At 40.9% G+C, this 20,839-nt stretch overlaps 1 protein-coding gene across 2 annotated transcripts in view; it reads right to left on the bottom strand.

The window, feature by feature from the left end:
• Nucleotides 1-13,436: 13,436 nt before the first annotated feature.
• LOC143020362 (uncharacterized) overlaps nt 13,437-20,839 on the bottom strand; it is a 106,114-nt gene continuing 98,711 nt past the window's right edge. For both annotated transcript variants that reach the window (XM_076176732.1, XM_076176733.1), the window contains one exon: nt 13,437-13,654. In XM_076176732.1, coding sequence (XP_076032847.1) covers nt 13,572-13,654 — 83 coding nt within the window. In that variant the 3' untranslated portion in view covers nt 13,437-13,571. The remainder of the gene's footprint in view (nt 13,655-20,839) is intronic.

Raw genomic sequence — 20,839 nt, 5'->3', positions numbered from 1 at the left:
TTGGATGAAGGATTTCTTGCATGGTAGAAAAATGATAGTAGTGCTCAGAGAAAAGAGTTCAGTTTGGGAAGTGATTACTGTAGTTGAGTTCCACAGGCAACAGTATTGGCTTCAATAATGTTTGCCATTTATGTGAATGACATGAAGATGCAGATTGTTACATGAGGTTTGTTAAAGATGATGCTAAATAGATGTGGAAAGTGAATACTGAAACGGATTGTGAATCACTACAGAGAGACCTAAACAAGGTTTGGAAATGGAGCCAAAAGTGGGAAGTAGACTTCAACATTAAGAAATGTAGCATAATGGAGTTTAGAAAAAAAATCAGGACAATATAAAATTGGAACAAAGGAAGTAAAGAAAGTGGGATCTGAAAAAAAACTGGGAGTAATCATCTCAAATGATATGTCCCCTGATAAAAAGTTAAACAAAATTGTCACAATCAACTTGCTAAGATCAATAAAGGTGTCTTTTTCCCATTTAGATGAAGAAATGGTTAAAAGAAAAATACTAGTCACACTAATAAGGCCTAGACTAGAGTATGCTGCAGCACTATGGTCACCCAGTACCAAAAATAATATAAAGAAAATTGAATGAATCCAAAAAGCAGCCACGAAAATGGTCCCAACACTTTTGAACCAGTCATATGAGGAGAGACTGGCTAAATTGACATTACCAACTTTGGAACAAAGAAGAGAAAGAGGCGACCTGCTGACCATTTACAGAATCATGAAAGGCACAGACGTCCTTGATAGAGAGGACTTACTAAATTGGGATAAGAGGAATACAAGGGGAAAAGAAAAGAAACTCAAAAAGGATAGTTATAGAAATTTTGATGAAAAACATTTTCCACACAGATTGGTGGATATCTGGAACAAACTGGATAAAACAATAATGTGTGCAAAAACTATAAGACAAATTTAAGAGCAAACTAGACACTGTGAGATACAAAAACAGGACACCATTAGCATAGCTCCCCTTCCCATAAGATAAAAGTAGGGAAATACAGCGGGCCAGATAACTGAATGATGAGTGCAGGCCACATAATCATTTTGTTCAATACAATACAATGAACACACAAAAAATAAAGACAACCAATATGTTTATTTACCTTTTTTTCTATTATTATTATTATTATTAAAAGTGCAGTAATGGGCCAGATGAAGTGACCTCATGGGCTGTAGCCACAAGTAAAAATAGCTTTAATTCTGGTAGGTTATGGACCCCGTCACAGTGACTTATTGTAAATCCTAATAACGAATAATACATATACATGATATAGCTGATCTAAAAAAGACCACATATAAAGCAAATACTATCTACGGCATACAAGCAATCCAATTATTCTAAGTGAACATGTGTTTAATTGCTTAAAAGAATCTCATATTTAATTTCTAGCATTTATAATCAATTATCTTACTTTTCTTGGAAGGTTTGATTCTTTGAGCTCTCAGTAACAGATTTCTGTTCTTCACTGGGTTATCTAAACAAGATCTGACAAGTAACCCTTTCTAAACCAAGAGTCCTTAACCTTTTATTTTGACTGCCACCAGATTGTTTTACACATCACCATGGCACCCATTCATACAGGAGGGGCTAGGTAGGTATTATCGCCAACAGTTCACACACATCTATCAACTGCAGGGTTAAATTTCTCATTCTTCTATATTAGGTGGTACTGAGTACTTTCATTTTGATTGCCACAAGTGTATTTTATTTCCTGTGGCACCTCTTTAGTAAGAAAGATGTTACAAAAGTACATGTACTATAGAAAGATGGGATGAAGGTATATACAGTTCAGAGATGAACATAAAACTATTCCAATTGAAATACATATTATGAAAGAAATACTGGTTTCCATTATGAAAATGGTGTAGTGTAATCCCAATTCTCTAATTGAACTTCAGCATACGTACCTTTGACAGCCTACTGTTTCATAAGGCAAATAGAAAGGCTAGCAATAACTTGCCAATAGCACTTAATCATTGGGAACTGGACCATGATGAATGCAACACTTGGAAGATTCGTTCACAAGAAGTTATATTTGAGTCACCCTTCTTTGGGACTAATGATGAGGACCAGCAAAAGATGTCCAGTGAGATGGATATTCGAATTTTCTCCCTGCAACCTATCCTCAACACCTGTCAACATCCTAATCTCCATTTGGTGGTACATGTCATTTGGTCTTCATACTGAGCTTAGGATCTCTCACTTATCATCAGTTATGATGGTATTTCCTCCACCTTTTCACACAGAACTGATAATAATTGGTGGGTCCTCCCCTCTTCTTAAGGGGATGAGATTTTCCCTACCTACTATGAATCCCATTTGGAGGTCTTGCAGCCTCTCTGTCAAGTCTCCTGCCCAAGAAAGAGGGGAGATCTTGAAACAGGATTCAAAAGTTGGTTGAAGGAAAACAGACTGCTGCATCACCACCACCTCATGGTCCTATGGCGATGGTGATTTCTGGAAGCCCTTAGTTACAACCCACATGGTAGACAGTGGAGGCCCAGTGTCCTGTAGTCAGACTAGGAAACAACACATTTCAGCAGCATCAGTACATGAATGAGCACTTCTATTTAAGATATACTCTGCTCACCCCACAGAGGGAAGGAGGCTTGAAAAAGGGCCTTAACCTCTTCAATAAGTCAAATTCTTGGGGGCAGCTTCAGCTGCCTGATGTACGATGATGCATCACAATACTCGCATTATAAAATATAAAGTTACAGCTGTATTACTTGTTCTTTCACTCTGAATATTAATAACCACAGAAAATATAATCAGGCCAGTTCACAGAATATGGGGTCACTCAGCTACAACTACAAAATATAATCAAAATGCCGATGCTGGTATCCTCATATACCCATTTGCACCTCATGATGCCTATGTAGGGGATCCGGGCAGGATAGTGACTGTCAAAACAGCAACAGTCATAAGGGCGACGTAATCAGGGGAGCGACTTTCAAAACAGTGACCGCATTATAACAGCAACTGTAACAATAGCGACTTTACTATCAACCGGTCAGAATGGTCGCAGACTTATGTTTCAATTGCTTGTGTTTTTGTGTTTGTATTTACGTGTTCAGCTGTGTTTACTTTGTGAGATAGGTTCAGAATGAAATATGCTCAAAAGGTCGCAGACTTATGTTTCTATCGCTCATGTTTATTTGTTCGTGTTTACATGTTTGTGTTCATTTTGTGAGATAAGTTCATCGAAGTGAATTTACTGGTCGGTTGCTCAGTCTTCGGTCATAGTAATGTTTGGGTTGTTAAGACTTAAATATAAATGGCAAAAGCCGACAAGAATGTGAAGAACAACACCATGTGAGGTTGAAGCCTATATTGGTAGTACAGTACAACGTTTCACTCGTTAGAGCTTTATCAAGTACACTGACATTGGTGCTCACAGAATGTCCCACTACTTGAATATTACTTAATTGAAATAATGGAAGGTCGGCAACAACAAAAAGAACCAACAAGAAGACTAATCCTACCAACCAGCAACGTCACCTCCCTCCTCACCTGGACACTTGAGCCGAGTAATATTCAAGTAGTGGGACATTCTAGCAGGACCATCAAGGATCTGACAAAACAGCAGGACAAAAAGGACGCAAGTTGGGGCAACACCATGTGAGGTCGAAGCCTATATTGGTAGTACAACATTTCGCTTGTTAGAGCTTTATCAAGTACACTGACATTGGTGCTCACAGAATGTCCCACTACTTGTGGCAGTCTGGAGAGTGGAAAACACTGTAAAAACAGCTGCAGTAACAACACAGGATCCACCACGAAGAATCGTGCAGGATGCAATGACCGAAGTTAATGAAGAAGTTGCAGCAGCTGTTGGCTCTTCCACAAATCTGCGTCAAACCATCAGACGGAAAAGGAAAGCAACAGACAACAACCCCCCAGCTCCTGCTAATGTTGGAGAACTGTTCATACCTGATAAGTTGAGGCAAACAACAGACCAGCGTAGCTTCCTGCTCCATGACAGTGGGCGTGGAGATGTTCATCGGATGCTTATTTTCAGCACAGATCAGTTTCTTCAGACCTTACATGACTCTGAACACTGGATGTGTGATGGTACATTCAAAGTATCACCATCCCTTTTCTATCAAGTGTACACTGTGCATGCTTTGATACGAAACAATGTGCTTCCCTGCATTTTTGTTCTACTCCCAAACAAGCAACAAGTCACATACTCTCAAATGTGGACTGAAATCAAATCACTGAAACCTGGACTCACTCCAAGAAGTGTACAGATCGACTTTGAACTAGCTTCCAAAGCTGCACTCATTGAAGCATTTCCTCATACGCACATTTATAGCTATTACTTTCATCTGAGACAATCACTCTGGAGAAAGATTCAGGATAACGGACTGCAATGGTTATATTTGCAAGATGAAAATGTTCAGATGGCACTGAAAATGCTCCTTGCTCTTGCCTTTCTACCTGTGGATGAAGTGAGCGATGCCTTTGATGAATTGGTGGCAGACTACCCAGCAGAAGTAATGCCTCTCGTGAATTACTTCGAAGACAACTACGTGGGGCGGAGAAACAGACGGGGAGACAGACGACAGCCATTGTTTCCTGTACATATGTGGAGTGTGAAAGCCAGACAAGATGCAGGACTGCCACGAACCAACAACCAGCTGGAGAGTTGGCATAATGCTTTTCAGGGATTAATGGAGACCCATCATCCTACCATCTTTCAATTCATTGAAGCCTTAAGACGGGAGGAAGCCCTTCAACGGACAAACCGAACCCAGCTCCTACAAGGTAGAGACCTGACTCAGCGAATGAAAAGATCCGTGACAATAAACACACGAATCACTGCTGTACAGCAAAATCGAGATTAGTATGATCTTCTACAATTCCTTCGAGCCCTCGCTCACAATTTAGAAATAAATGTGGCTTGATCACTGATTTTTATTACAAGGCTTGATGACTTTCTGTTGTTTGGCTTGACTAGCCTTTTTCTTTTTAAATCATGTGACTTCTATAGCTAGTCCAAATAAAATGTTTTAGATTCCCTTTAGGTTTCAATTTTTTTATTACTGAGCAGTTTCATGCAGTTGATGCGATGATGTCGCTGTTATGACAATCGCTCTTATAATACAATTGCTATCATGTGGTCGCTGTTTTAAAAGAATCACAATTGTGAAGTCGCTCTATTGACAGTCACTATTCGGAACCCAAGCCCTATGTAGGCATCATTGTACAAAATCCAAACTGTCTGGGGACCCACCCATATAAGGTTTAGAAAGAAGAAGAATAAGAAGAAGAAAAAAAAAAATGAAGGAACAGCCCTTCTAAAACCACTCCTGTTCTGCTTTGCAACAGCATGTGAAGAGAGCAAACAAATGTATAGGAGATGCAAAGAACAATTAAAGAGATGAAGGTTGGTTCCTGTGTGCAGGTGTTCAAATAGGGTGGTTCTGGTGCATCTTTTTATTATTCTCAATGTTTTTATTTTGTACAGTGTCTGTTTTCCTGATTGTTGGTAACTAAGCTGTAGATGTATAGTAGAGTATGGTTCTTAAAAATCATTTGTAGGCTGTGATTAGTTTTCTTTTGTTGTTCAAATCCTATGCTAGAGATTAATTTTGTTGATTTTTACTGTCAGATATTCAACACATGAACTTAAGATCATATGATTATCAAAAGTGAGGCCTACAGTTCTTTCCAAATGGTAGGATTTGGCTATCTGATTTAACTGTTGGGTGTGTCTTTGACTTGTGATTGTTTGGAAGTAGCAATGTTACTGATGATTTCTGAGGTGAGGCTTCCATGATAAAGGTACAACAGTTATTGTATACAGGAAGTAGGCATACTAATGTAAACAGTTAGAAATTAGTGGTTTTATATATGAAAACAGTTTTATTTATTTACCAAGTCAGTATTCGTCAACTACTACTTTAAAGAAGTGTCTTTAAATGTGGTAAGGTACTCAATGGAACCAGCATTTGTATACTAGAATGGTGAATGGGTTGTAGGTGAGGAGCTCCCATTATTTCTACTATTTTTCTGCTTACCAGTGAAGTATTTGAGCCAGAGTGTTTTTCAGTGTTAGCTACAGGGGTGCAGTGGTCATAGCTGTAGCGAATAAACAGAAACCTATCTCATTGAACTATGACTACAAGGTAATCAAGAGGTGGGGGTGCTGCACAAGCACATGGATAGGCTGGGAGAATCCATACCCCATCACCACAACACCAACAAAAGGAGTCCAACTGGAGCAGCTCCCCCAACACTACACCAACAATGCAAGGTCACGGTGCAAGCTTAATTTGCCACCACATCAGCATGAAAAACAGAGAAATACAAGTAGCAGGGTTATCAACATGAACAGACCATCACCAGCACAATAACAACAAAGCAGGTCAGGCAGCAGGGCCCCCCCCAGTGTGTTCTGAGAGAGATGGTATCAGGTCAGTATGGCAAGTAAACACTGCTCCCCCTCCTCTGAAAGTTGTCCTGTGGTGAACACTAAGTTACCTCCATGCTGATGGTTACAAAAGTTAGTGGGTGCATCCTCATTTCAATTCTTGTATAGCTTTTGCACACACTGTTGCCTCATCCAATTTGTTCCAGACATCTACCATTCTGTGTGGGAAACTATTCTTTTTCAGATCTCTTCTATAACTATCCTTTTTAGGTTTCTTTTCATGTCCTCTTGTTTTTCTTTTATCCCACTTTAATAAATCTTCTCTGTCAAGGACTTCCATTCCTTTCATAATTCTGTAAATGGCCAGTAGATCTCCTCTTTCTCTTTATTCCAGGGTTGGTAGTTCCAGTTTGGACAATCTTTGTTCGTATGTAAATTTTAGAAAGTGTTAGTGCCATCTTTGTCGTTGCTTTTTGGATTCTTTCTAATTTCTTTATATTCTTTTTTGTGCTGGGTGTGTTACTGGGTCAGTGCAATGGATGCCCTGCACATTATACCACTTCACTAACAGTAGGTTCCTTAAGTCTAGTGAAGCAAAGTCGACAGACTGACCTTAGGCTGCTGCTAAGAGCACCATTGTTATCTCTGAGGGGCAGGTCACAGACATATGTCTGTCAGACACAGCTACTTGAACTCGAGTGTGTTTTTCTGTTTGAAGGTAAGTTGTTGCTGTATTTACCTAGTTGTATTTTAAGGGACATGAGCTATGCTTGTAGTGACCTGTTTTTGTATCTCTCTGCATCCAGTTTATTCTTAAAATCTTGTATAGTTTTGGCACTGTTTTTTACATTTAGTTTGATCCAGACATCAATCACTCTATGTGGGAAGCTATTCTTCTTCAAATCTCTTCCATAACTGTCCTTCTTTAGCTTCTTTTCGTGTCCTCTTGTTTCTCTTCTGTCCCATATTAATAAGTCATCTCTATCAAGAATTTCCATACCTTTCATAATTCTGTAAATGGTCAACAAATCACCTCTTTCTCTTCTCTGTTCCAGTGTTGATAGATGCAATTTCTCTGATCTTTGTTCGTATGTCAGATTTGATAGTGTAGGTGCCATTTTTGTTGCTGCTCTTTGAATTTTTTTTATTTTTATTTTTTTTTTTTTTTTGTGCTAGGCACCCATAGTTTGCAGAATACTCTAATTTAGGTCGTATTAGTACAACCGCTATTTTCTTTACTATTTCTTCATCCACGTGGTCTCTCCAACTAATTCATTGACATGTTTATCAGGTGTCAAGTCACTTGAGATAATCACTCCCAGGTCCCTTTCTGAGTCAACTTTTTTGACTTCCTTGTTACCAATTTTATACTGACCCGATATTTCATTTTTGCTGTTATTGCTGTGTGAGAGCATGTTGTGTTTAGTGTAATGCTGTTGAGTGTCTTGTACATTTTTTTGGTGATTGTTTTGTGATTGTGTTGGCAAATGTTTGCAAATCTAATACATACATACATATACCAAGGCTTTTTCCCCCTTACAAGGGAGGTAGCCAAAAAGGGAAAGGCATAAAAATATCTCCACCCATTCCATCCCTGAATACACTCCACATCCCTCCACCCTCCCTCTCATCTGAGCACCTCCTGGATGACGGGTCATCCCTGCACCTTGTCCACTGCCCTGGGTCAGAGGAGTGTCGCAAGACACAGGACATCCACAGCAAGGCTGCTTCATTAAATTGGCGACCCCCACTCTCTGTCCCCCCCATTGCATAAAAGGAGAAGACGGGGAGAAATCCCTTCGGGCTGTGTCAAATTTTGCTCACACATACTACCTCACCCCCCACCCCCCCGCCCATTCCACCTCATGCAATCACAACATCATCCATATACAACCGTTCTCCATTCACTCCTGTCTTCTGTCCTCTCCCGTCCTTCCTCAACAGACATTCCCCTCTTCCCCAAAGCTCCCTTCATCCCATCCATCCATCTCATCCTAGGATGTCCCCTCATGTTCACTCCCTCCACATCTGCCTTCCATACCTCTTTTACTAGTCTTTCTTCACTCATTCTTTCCATGTGTCCAAACCATCCTAATATTCTTTCATCAACCCTATCTCCCAGCTCCTTTTCCACCCCTGTTCTCCTCCTCACTTCCTCATTTCTCACTCTATCTAGCCTAGTAACCCCCATCATACTTCTCAGACACCTCATCTCAAACACATTCAAACTCCTTCTCTCTTCTTCTCTTATGTTCCATGTTTCTGCCCCATACAGTGCTGTTGGCACAATCACTCCTTCATACAGTCTCATCTTAGCATCCATTCCCAAATGTCTATTCCTCATTACACTCTTTAATCCACCAAGGCACTTACTCGCTTCTTTCAATCTACATTCTACCTCCACCTTCACTCCACTTTTTCCTGCCACATTTGCACCCAAGTATCTAAAACTATCCACTTCCTCCAGTCGCTCTCCCTTAATGCTCACTTCCAGTCTACTGCCACTTTCACCCCTTGTACATCTCATCACCTTACTTTTACCCACATTTATCTTTAGCTTTCTTCTATCACATACTCTCCCAAACTCTGCAACCAACTTCCTCAATCCTGCCACAAGCGCAGTGTCGTCCGCAAACAACAGCTGGCTCACCTCACACTTTTCTCCATTTTCTTTAACCATCTCCAATCCCTTGCCCACTACCCTTGCATTTACCTCTCGCACTACCCCATCCATGTATAAGTTGAACAGCCAGGGAGACATAACGCATTCTTGACGAAGTCCCACCTTTACCTCGAACCACTCACTCTCTCCATTTCCAATCCTGACACAAGCTCTACTACTCTCATAAAAACTCTTGACAGCTCCCAGAAGCTTTCCTCCTATCCCGTATATCTGCATAACCTCCCACAGTGCCTTTCTGTCTACCCTATCATAAGCCTTTTCCAGATCCATAAAAGCCAAAAAAACATCCTTCCCCTTTCCTATAGCTTTCTCACATATCTGTCTTACCACAAAGATCTGATCTACACAACCTCTACCTGTCCTAAATCCACACTGTTCCTCACCAATTACTCCTTCTGTTCCTCTCCTAATCCTCTCAATCAAGATCCTCCCATAAGCCTTCCCAACTACACTTAACAAGCTAATCCCTCTGAAACTACTACATTCACACTTGTCCCCTTTTCCCTTGTAAAGAGGAACTATACAGACACTCCTCCAGTCCTCCAGCACTCTACCCTCTCTCCAGCAAACATTAAATAACCTCACCAACCAGTCCACCATCACTGTACCTCCCTTTTTCAGACATTCTGCATGGCATCCATCCAGACCAGGTGCCTTACCTGCTTTCATCATCTTAACAACTGCCTTCACCTCATCCTTCCTTATTTCTCCTCACTCATCACTCTCATTTTCTTCGCATTTCCCACTGCAGCTATCTTTCCTTCCCTATCCTCCTTCACATTTAGCAACTCCCTAAAATTTAATGTTATTTATTAATGTATTTCATTGTTAATATCAGTGTTAAGTGTTTGTATTTGGTCTGTTATGTTCTGAGGGGGTGTTATGTGTGGGGGTTATGTTTGAGTGTGTGGTGTTGTTTGATGAAGCCTTGGATTTTTGAAGTGAAATTTGGATTGTATGATGCATTTCTTATCTGTGTTTTGTTTGGTTGTGTTGAAGAAGTGCCATTGCCAGAGACTCAAACAGGTTTTAGACCGGCTCGGGGAACAACTGATATGATTTTCACCTTGCGTCAACTCCAAGAAAAATGCCGTGAACAGGACCAGCCATTGTACATGGCCTTCATTGATCTGACCAAGGCGTTCGACTCTGTGTCAAGAGAACTTCTTTGGAACACTCTCTCCACCTATGGATGCCCTCCAAAATACATTCGCATCCTAAGACTCCTCCATGATGGCATGTTTGCAACTGTATTGGTCAATAACGGAACAACTGATCCTTTCCAAGTAAATACGGGAGTAAAACAAGGGTGTGTAATCGCCCCAACATTGTTTATCATCTTTATTGCCACCATCCTGCACATCATTAACCCCTTCCATACGGTGCCGCACACGTAGGCGTCATGGGGAGCGAGTGTATTCGCGAGGCTGCCATATCGGCGTCTTGATTATATTTATTGTGTAGTCGCCCCTCCATAATGACATTCTTTCTAATTCTTTTGTAATCGCATTTTCTATGGTTATCAAAATTCACGGGTGAAGAGAGAACGATCGATATAAGCGGTGACTATATTTTATGATGCGAGTATTATTACGACACGTCGTACGGCTGGCATTGGCTGCTGCCACCGAGATATAAGTCCATGACGCCTACGTGTGCGGCACCGTATGGAAGGGGTTAAGGATGATCTCCCATCAGGAATAGAAATTGTCTTTCGAAACCAGGGGAAACTGTTCAATCTTGCCCGTCTCAAGTCCAAAACCAAGACATCCTCCTGCTCCCTGATTGAGTTCCAATATGCAGACGACAACAGCATTGCAGCTCTTTCAGAGGAGGACCTTCAACGGATCCTGAATGCCTTCAACAAAGCATACATCTCCCTTGGTCTCACCATCAACTCCAAGAAGACCCAGATACTATATCAACCATCTCCTAATGATCCAACCAGAAGAGAACCATCAATCAAGCTTGGAGAAACAACCCTCGAAAACGTGGATCATTTCCCTTATCTTGGTAGTCATCTATCATCAAATCTTGACCTGAGTGATGAGATTCAACATCGACTGAAGTGTGCTGGAACTGCCTTCGGTCGTCTCCGTAACAGAATCTTTCAAGACCATGATATCAGAACCGACACCAAAATGGCTGTGTACAACGCAGTAGTCATCCCAACACTTCTCTACGCATCCGAAACCTGGACAACGTACCGTCGCCATCTGGACACGTTGGAAAAGTTTCATCAAAGATGTCTACGAAGTATCCTGAACATCAGTTGGGAAGACAGAAGAACTAATGTCAGCGTCCTGAAAGCAGCCAAAGCAACAAGCATTGAGGCTCACATCATCAAAAGTCAACTGAGATGGAGTGGGCATGTTGTTCGAATGTCCGACAACTGTTTACCAAAACAGATTTTCTATTCGCAACTGAAAGAAGGAAATCGGAAGAAAGGAGGACAGAAGAAGAGATACAAGGATCTGTTGAAGGCCAACACGAAAAAGTGTAACATCGACTTCAACAACTGGGAAGAAAATGCAAGAGACCGAAACTTCTGGAGGTCCACCATTCGCAAAGGAACAACAACATTCGAAACAAACCGATGTGAAGAGTTGGAAGAAAAGCGAAGAAGGAGGAAGGAGAGGCAACTCCAACCAAAACCAGATCTCCCGCAAGGAACAACGTGCCCAACATGCGGAAGATCCTTCAAAGCCCGAATTGGTCTCATCAGCCACCTTCGGGTGCACAAATAACCGCACTCAGACCAGAACGAAGACCATCATCCTCTGAAGAGAGAGGGATAGCCACGACGACGATTATATGTGTGGTTGATATACTGTTCAGTGTCTGGAAGTGTTGTTCTATTTCTTCAGTGAAAGCTTCCCAGTTTGCTCTTTGTAATTATTATATGTGCATCTGTGGCCAACTGGAGTGTATCATGTTTTCATGGTGATGATGATTGGAAGGTGTTTAAATCTGAGGGTTTTGACCACTTTCCAAGATGTTGGAGTTAAACAGGGGTAATAGGTGATCTCAGGAGAGGAGTGGAGGCTTGATAGGGTATTTGTGTGTAATTATGGGTGTTGTTCATGATGGCTAATAAGTCAATTGGTGTCTGTAAATCAAACCCTCTGTCCATGTCAGTATTGACATACTAGGCCAACAACTTGGCATTGTGGTCATGGTGTAGAAAAAATGTGAAGGTATATTTTTGGGTAAGAGTTGTGGTACTTGTCCAGTAACCAAAGCTGCTCCCAGGGATCTGTGCCACCTGCAAGGGTGTAAGGGTTTCTTGTGGCAGTTTGGCCTCCACTCCTTCCATGTTGGGGGTTGTGGGGTGGTCCTAGGATGTAGATGCTGTCACACCAGGACCAGGTAACTTGGTTGCATTTCTTTCTGCCATTAATCTTTTCATCAGCTTGGATATGGTGGAGAGTTGTGAAATTGGTCTGTAGGCTGCAGGGTTTTAAGGTGGTTTATTTGGTTATATCTATCTATATACCAAGGGCTTCTTCCTCCTTACAAGGGAAGTAGCCAAGTCAAAGGAACGCACCCACTCCCATCCACCACCCTTGTTTCCCTCTTACCTTAGCTCCTCATGGATGAAAGCTCATCCCTATCTCCTCCCCACTGCCCAGGTCAGAAGCAATGCAGCAAGATAGAGCACATTAGGTTTTAACATGGGAATTATGTAGGTTTTTTGGGATCAGTGAGGGGTATCTGCTTATATGTGGTAGTTGTACAAGATGGACAGCAAAGGTGCCCATTATCAAAACCTGTCAACCTCCTCGCCTCTATTTGGAGGCCATGAGGGGCTGACACTTGATCTTTGGACTGGCCCAAGATCTCTTGGCTATATTTCTTACACTTTTTCATACATTAGTAGTTGAACCAGCAACTGCTCTCCTCTTCCTAACACTTTCAGCTAGTGACATAGGAACAGTCCCACATTGACACAACACTGACAACTGTCCAAAAAAAATTCCTAGAGAGCTCTGTGGGAGTTTCCAAGAACCATTGCCAGCCAATGTAGGGCTGCAGGTTTCCACTTAGGGAAATGATTAGAGAGATCTTGGTCCCAGTCCAGAGACCAAGTGTCACCATCTTTAGACTGCACCTCTTTCAGATGGAAATGTAGGTATTGATCGGCTTAGAAGATGGATGGCAGGAAGATGATTCTATCTGATTTCTGTCTCACAGGACCACCACAAACAGGTACACATCATTGATCCTCAGATGAATGAAATAATAAAGAAAATTATATCTGGCATAACCTCTACACATGATAAAACACAATAACACTAATTAAAAAAGATCTTTGGTCATATAAACCCTTATTTCCTAAAATTAAGGATAAAGATGTGGCACGAATAAGGAATTAACTCATTTAATCAATGAATCCACTGCTCTTGTTTTCTCTTGTAGACCTGCAAACCCTCATTCGAGACTTCTTGGTTCCTCTTGACAAACTTTATCTTGGTGGTTCTATGATCCATACAAGCACATTCACAATTTGATGTCACTCTCGGAGGTAATATTTTTCACTCTAGAAAATAGATCACAGACGAATCTCTTAGCTCCCTCCTCATCTGAAAATAAAAATAAAAAATGACTAGGAAATATATCAAAAAGTGTGGAGGGGAAAGGAGTGGAGGTGGAGGTAGAATGTAGATTGAGAGAAGTAAATGCCTTAGGTGATTAAAAAATGTAATGAGAAATAGATATCTGGGAATGAATACTAAGAGAAGATTGTATGGAGTGACTGTGCTGACAGCAGTGTATGGGGTAGAAACATGGAACATATACATATACCAAGGCTTTTTCCCCCTTCCAAGGGAGGTAGCCAAAAAGGGAAAGGCATAAAAACACTCCCACCCATTTCATCCCTAAATACCCTCCACACCCCTCCCACCCTTCCTCTCATCTGAGCACCTCCTGGATGACGGGTCATCCCTGCACCCTGCCCACCGCCCTGGGTCAGAAGCAGTGTCGCAAGACACAGCACATCCACAGCAAAGCCGCTTCATTTAATCGGCGACCCCCCCTCTCCGTCCCCCTTTGCATATAAGGCGAGGACGGGGAGAAATCCCTTCGGGCTGCGTCAAAATTTACTCACACATACTACCCCACCCCCCACCCCCCCGCCCATTCCTCCTCATGCAGTCACAACATCATCCATATACAACCATTCTCCACTCACCTCTGTCTTCCGTCCTCTCCCTTCCTTCCTCAACAGACATTCCCCTCTTCCCCAAAGCCCCCTTCACCCCATCCATCCATCTCATCCTAGGACGTCCCCTCATGTTCACTCCCTCCACATCTGCCTTCCATACCTCTTTTACTAGTCTTTCTTCACTCATTCTTTCCATGTGTCCAAACCATCCTAATATTCTTTCATCAACCCTATCTCCCAAATCCTTTTTTACCCCTGTTCTCCTCCTCATTTCTCACTCTATCCAGCCTAGTAACCCCCACCATACTTCTCAGACACCTCATCTCAAACACATTCAAACTCCTTCTCTCTTCTTCTCTTATGTTCCACGTTTCTGCCCCATACAGTGCTGTTGGCACAATCACTCCTTCATACAGTCTCCTCTTCGCATCCATTCCCAAATGTCTATTCCTCATTACACTCTTTAAACCACCAAGGCATTTACTCGCTTCTCTCAATCTACATTCTACCTCCACCTTCACTCCACCTTTTCCTGCTACACTTGCACCCAAGTATCTAAAACTATCCACTTCCTCCAGTCGCTCTCCCTTAATGTTCACTTCCAGTCTACTGCCACTTTCACCCCTTGTACATCTCATCACCTTACTTTTACCCACATTTATCTTTAGCTTTCTTCTATCACATACTCTCCCAAACTCTGCCACCAGCTTCCTCAATCCCTCCTCTGACCCTGCCACAAGCGCAGTGTCGTCCGCAAACAACATGGAACATAAGAGAGGAAAAGAGGAGGAGTTTGAATGTCTTTGAGATGAGGTGCCTAAGAAGAATGATAGGGGTTACTAGGCTAGAATGAGAACTGGGGAGGTGAGGAGAACAGGGGTGGAAAGGGAGTTGGGAGATAGGGTTGATGAAAGAGTATTGGGATGGTTTGGACACATGGAGAGAATGAGTGAAGAAATATTAGTAAAAGAGGTGTGGAAGGCATAGGTAGAAGAAGTGAATGCGAGGGGTGACAATGGCATAGGAGGAAAAGTGTTAGAATGGATAAGAGCTTGGATTAGTAACAGAAAACAGCAGGTCACCCTAAATGGAGTAAAATCTAGGTGAGGCAATGTTAATAGTGGGGTTCTCCAGGGGTTGGTTTTGGGTCTCTTGTTGTTCATTATGTACATAAGCAACTTAGATGATGGGATAAATAGTGATGTTAGTAAGTTTGCAGACAACACTAAAATAGGATGCTTAATTAGGTCAGGAGACAACACAGAGATTTTGCAGTATGTTCCTAACAAATTGTTCACATGGTCGGTAAAATGGCAAATGAACTTCAATATCTCTAAGTGTAGCCCTATGTTTAATAGGGCTACACAACCTTGAAAATAGATACAGCTTAGATAACACGCTTTTAGAGAAAACTGAGTGCAAGAGAGACTTGGGAATTCTAGTGAGTCCGGGCCTTAAAACCAGGAAACAGTGCATTAGCACCAGGAATAAAACTAACAGAGCATTAGGTTTCATTACTAGGACGGTAACAAATAGAAGTGTAAAGGTAATGATCAAACTCTATCTAGCGACAGACCCATCCTTGACTATGTGCTACAGTTTTGCTCTCCGTCCTACAGAATGGACATCAATTCACTAGAATCAGTACAGAGATGAATGACCAAAATGATACATGGACTCAGAAATTTGCCTTATAAAGAGAGGCTTAGGCACCTTAACTTACACTCTCTGGAAAGACGCAGAGTGCAGGGTGATCTAATAGAGGTGTTCAAGTGGATCAAAGGCTTTAACAAGGGTGATGCAAACAAGGTCATCATATTAAAACAACAGGGCAGGACTCACAGTAATGGATTTGAACTGGACAAATTTAGATTTAAGAAGGAAATAGGCAAGAATTGGTTTACTAATAGGGTGGTCGATGAATGGAATAGACTTAGTAACCATGTAGTAAGCACTGAAGCTATCAGTTGTTTTAAGAAATGATTAGACAACTTTATGGATGGGGATGACAGGTGGTGATGGATACAGAACTGCATAGTGTAGGCCTTATGGTCTCTTGCAGTCTCCTTCATTCTTATGTTATGATAAAAGGAGCATTGGGAAAGAGGGGAATGACTACAGAGGAAGGATGGGAAAAGACAGAAGATGGGGGTGAATGGAGAATGGTTGTGTATGGATGATGCTGTGATGGAGGGTGAGGGATGGAGGGTGAGGAAGTATATGTGAAAAATAAATTGATGCAGTCTAAAAGGATTTCTCCCCATCTTCTCCATCTCTGCATGAGGGAATGAAGAGGGGGTCACTGATTTAATGAAGCAGCCTTGCTGTGGTTGTGCTATGTCTTGTGACACTGCTTCTGACCCAGGACAGTAGGTGAGATGCAGGGATGACCCATCATCCAGGACGAGCCAAGATAAGAGGGAGGGGGGGGGGAGTGGATGGGAGTGGAGTATATAGGGAAGGAATGGGTGGGAGTGGATTTTATGCCTTTGTTTTTTGGCTACCTCCTTTGTAAGGAGGAAAAAGCCTTTGGTATATGAATGTATTTACCTAGCTTTATCTTATGAGAAAGGGAGCTACACTCATGGTGTCTTGTCTCTGTATCACACCACATCTAATCTACTCTTAAATTCTTGTATTGTTTTTGCACACACTATTGTTTCATCTAGTTTGTTCCATACATCCACCACTCTGTGGGGAAAGCTTTTTTTTTTCATGTCTCTTCTATAACTGTCCTTTTTGAGTTTCTTTCCATGTCCTCTTGTGTTCCTCTTATCCCAATTTAGTAAGTTGTGTCTATCAAGGATTTCTACACCTTTCATAATTCTGTACATACAAGTGATGCAGTACATGTATATATTCAATTATACTTTATTCCAATAAGAAATTACACTCAATTTCTGCTGTGCAGCTTGGTACAGTTGGTAGTACTCCAGACTCCTGCTCCACACAGGCATGAGCAACAGGCAAAGTCCTCACCTCCTTCAGAAAAAATTATATTTTTCCATTTTGTTCATAAGATAAGAAAATTTTGTTTTGATCCATAGAACAGTCATTGTGCATATATATATATATATATATATATATATATATATATATATATATATAAAATGAATAAATACAAATAAAAACTCAATAAGGTAAGAAACTAAGTAATTATGTGGAGTTGAAGTCACGGAAAAGAAAACTGGTTTATGCACATCTTGTAATTGGTGTTTACAGCAATTATGATAACAATTATTTACCTAGTTGTATTTTGCGGGAGAAGAGCTATGCTCGTAGAGACCTACAGTTGTATCTTTCTGCATCCAGTTCTTTCTTAAAGTCATGTTTAATTTTAGCACTGTTTTCTCTTTCAATTTATTCCACATATCTATCACTCTGTGTGTAAAGCTATTCTTTTTCAGATCTCTTCTGTAACTGTCCTTCTTAAGGTTCTTTTTGTGTCCCCTTGTATTTCTTCTGTCCCATTTAAGTAGATCATCCCTGTCAAGGATTTCCATCCCTTTCATAATTCTATAGATGGTTATCAAGTTGCCTCTTTCTCTTCTTTGCTCCAGAGTTAATAAGTTTAGTTTGTCCAATCTTTGTTCATATGTGAACATGCTAAGTGTTGGTGCCATCTTTCTAGTTTTATTTATTTATTTATTTTTTTGTGCTGGGTGTCCATAGTGATCCATACTCTAATTTTGACTTATCAGTGTAACTAGTATTTTCTTCACCATTTCCTCGTCCATGAAGTCAAAGGCCACTTTCATTGATCTTATTAAGTTGTAGGTTTCTCCAACTATTTTGTTTACATGTTTGTCTGGTGTCATGTCATTTGAAATGATTACTCCTAGGTCTCTTTCTGAGTTTACTTTTGTAACTTCCTTTGTTCCAATTTTGTATTGACCGGATATTCTATTTTTGCTTTTTCCAAATTCCATCATACTACATTTTGTAATGTTGAAAATCACTTCGTTCTTTTAACTCCAATTTCAGACTTTGTCCAGATCTCCTCAAAAAGATTTGTAATCTTCGTTATTCACTCTCTTCAATAGTTTTGCATCGTCTGCAAATAAGTTTATATAGCATTCAATTCCTTCATCCATGTCGTTTATATAAATAGCAAACATTATCAGAGCCTTGGGGGTACTCCACTTATCACATTTACCCATTTTGAGTTCTTTTCTCTAAGCATCACTCATTTTTCTTCCTTCCAAGAAGTTTTTCATCCATTCTAATAATTTTCCTTGTATTCCACCTATTCTTTCAAGTTTTCTTAGTGGTTTTTTGTGTGGTACTTTGTCAAAAGCCTTTTGTAGGTCCAGGAAGGCACAATCTGCCCAACCATCTCTTGTATTATATCTAGCAATCTTGAGTAAAAGCATATTAAATTTGTAGTACATGATCTTCCACTTCTAAATCCAAATTGGTTGGGGTTAAATATTTTGTTCTTTTCCAAGTGTTTAGTCCATTTATTTTCAATAACTCTTTCGCATATTTTTGCTGTGCTTGTAAGGGATACTGGTCTATAATGTGTTGGATTTTCTTTATTTCCTCCCTTATATATTGGTACAATATTAGCATTTTTCCAGTCTTGTGGTACCTTTCCTTCTTTGAGTGAGAAGTCAATTATCTTGTGTATTATATCTGTGAGTTTATCTATGCCTTATTTCAATATCCAATTTGCTATTCCATCTGGCCCATAGTTTCTTTTTTCTTTTCTTCGTATGTCTATGTATTAATTTCTCAGTTTGATGTATGTTTACCATTTAATCTCTTTCTGTCTCTTTTCCATCTTTTCCAAGCTTTGTCTCTTCGATCTTTTGCATCGCTACCCTTTTTATTATACCAGCACTTTATGTACTCCCTTTTCTGTTTCTGCTTAGGCACATATTTGTCTGTTCCCTCTTTATATATTTCTTTGAACATGTTCCATTTCTCTTCCGCCTTTGATTCATCATTTTCAAATTTTTCCCAACAGGCATTTTGAATTTTTTTTCTAAGTTTTACAAAATCAGTTTTGTTGTACATCAATCTTCCTTCTCTATGTTTCTCATTCCTTCTTACCACATTTTGTTCCTTAAGTTCAATCTCTATTAGTATGTGGTCACTCTTTCCAATTGGTGTTTTATAGTTTATTTCTTCCACTATTTCTGGTTCAGAGGTGATATCAAATCTAGTCTCGATGGTTCTTCGTTTTGTCTAAGTCTAGTATTTTCTTTGACCCATTACATCAATGTGTAATCTATGGTCATATCCAGTAGGATATTGCCCCAGAGTTTGTCTCCACCTCCCATTGTCAATTCTTCCCAATTTATTTCCTTTGCATTAAAGTCACCCATAATTACTATATTTTCTCCATATTTTAGTGTCTCGGTTAACTAATTCTTTGTGTCTTCTAGTAATTTTGAGTGTTCGCTGTCAGTCCAAGTCTTAGTTTTTGGTGGCACATATACAACTATAAACCTTCTACTTTTCATACTGTTTTCCAGAGGGAGGAGAGAAAGGGGAAGAGAGAGAGAGAGAGGGGGAGAGAGCAAGAGAGAGAGAGAGAGAGAGAGAGAGAGAGAGAGAGAGAGAGAGAGAGAGAGAGGGAGAGAGAGAGAAGGGGAGAGAGAGAGAGAAGGGGAGAGAGCAAGAGGGGAGAGAGAGGGGGAGAGAAAGGGCAGTAGGCATCACTCAGGTCAGGTCAAACTGGGGTAGCTGCTTCAAACCATGAAATGGCAAGTGGTTGTGTTTCAGTGATCAGCACCAAGATCAGGTCAAACTGGGGTAGCTGCTTCAAACCGTGAAATGGCAAGTGGTTGTGTTTCAGTGATCAGTGCCAAAGAGGTACAATTTCTAGAACTGTAGCCTTTGAGAGGACTGTTGAGGGACTTAGGAGGAGAATCATATTCTTCCCTTGAAGGCCCAAAACACAGATGATAAACCATGTTTGGAACCTGGGTAAAAGACAGTGACAAACAAAACACAGAGAGACAGTAAAAAGCCCTCACCAGGCCTGCTTGAATGCAGAAACTCTTTTCAAGCTCTCACAGGTCTACAAGAAGAAATGAAGATGCAAGAGAAGAAGGGTAGGGCAGTCACTAGATCCCTGCCCACAGGTAAGATTTTGGTTGTAGGGGATAGCCAGGTGAGGTATTTAGATAGGGCCTTCTGTAACAAAGATAGGAAGCATAGGACCCAGGTGTTTCCCCGGGGCAGAGATAGGTGATGTTAGAGACAGGATTGAAGAGAGTACAATCAGGGAAGGTGTGAAACCCATTGTTTGCTTGAGTGCTGGGGGGAATGACATAGGTAAGTTAGGGAGTGAGGAATTGTTTGTTCAGTTCCAGGATGTGCTATATAAGATAGGGGTTCTTGTTGTATGTGGAATCCTTCCAAGGTGTAGAGTTGGAGGCATGTGGCATTCCAGGGCTACTGCAATGAATTGCAGGCTGGCAAAACATTGTATGGCTAATAGATGGGCATTTGTTGACTGGGGTCGCTTTTACAGTAAGAATCATCTATATACAAGGGACAGGGTGCACTTGTCACTCAAAGGATTTCGGATCCTTGCTGAATCCCTTGAGCGAGAAGTAGGCATCCTGAGGTTCAGGTAGATTACTTGGGA

Source organism: Oratosquilla oratoria, chromosome 39 (genome assembly GCF_046742065.1).
Source record: "Oratosquilla oratoria isolate Oo_2021 chromosome 39, ASM4674206v1, whole genome shotgun sequence".
Lineage (NCBI taxonomy): Eukaryota > Metazoa > Arthropoda > Malacostraca > Stomatopoda > Squillidae > Oratosquilla > Oratosquilla oratoria.
The sequence above is the reverse complement of the archived record's forward strand: the minus strand, read 5'-3'. Positions and strand labels throughout refer to the sequence as shown.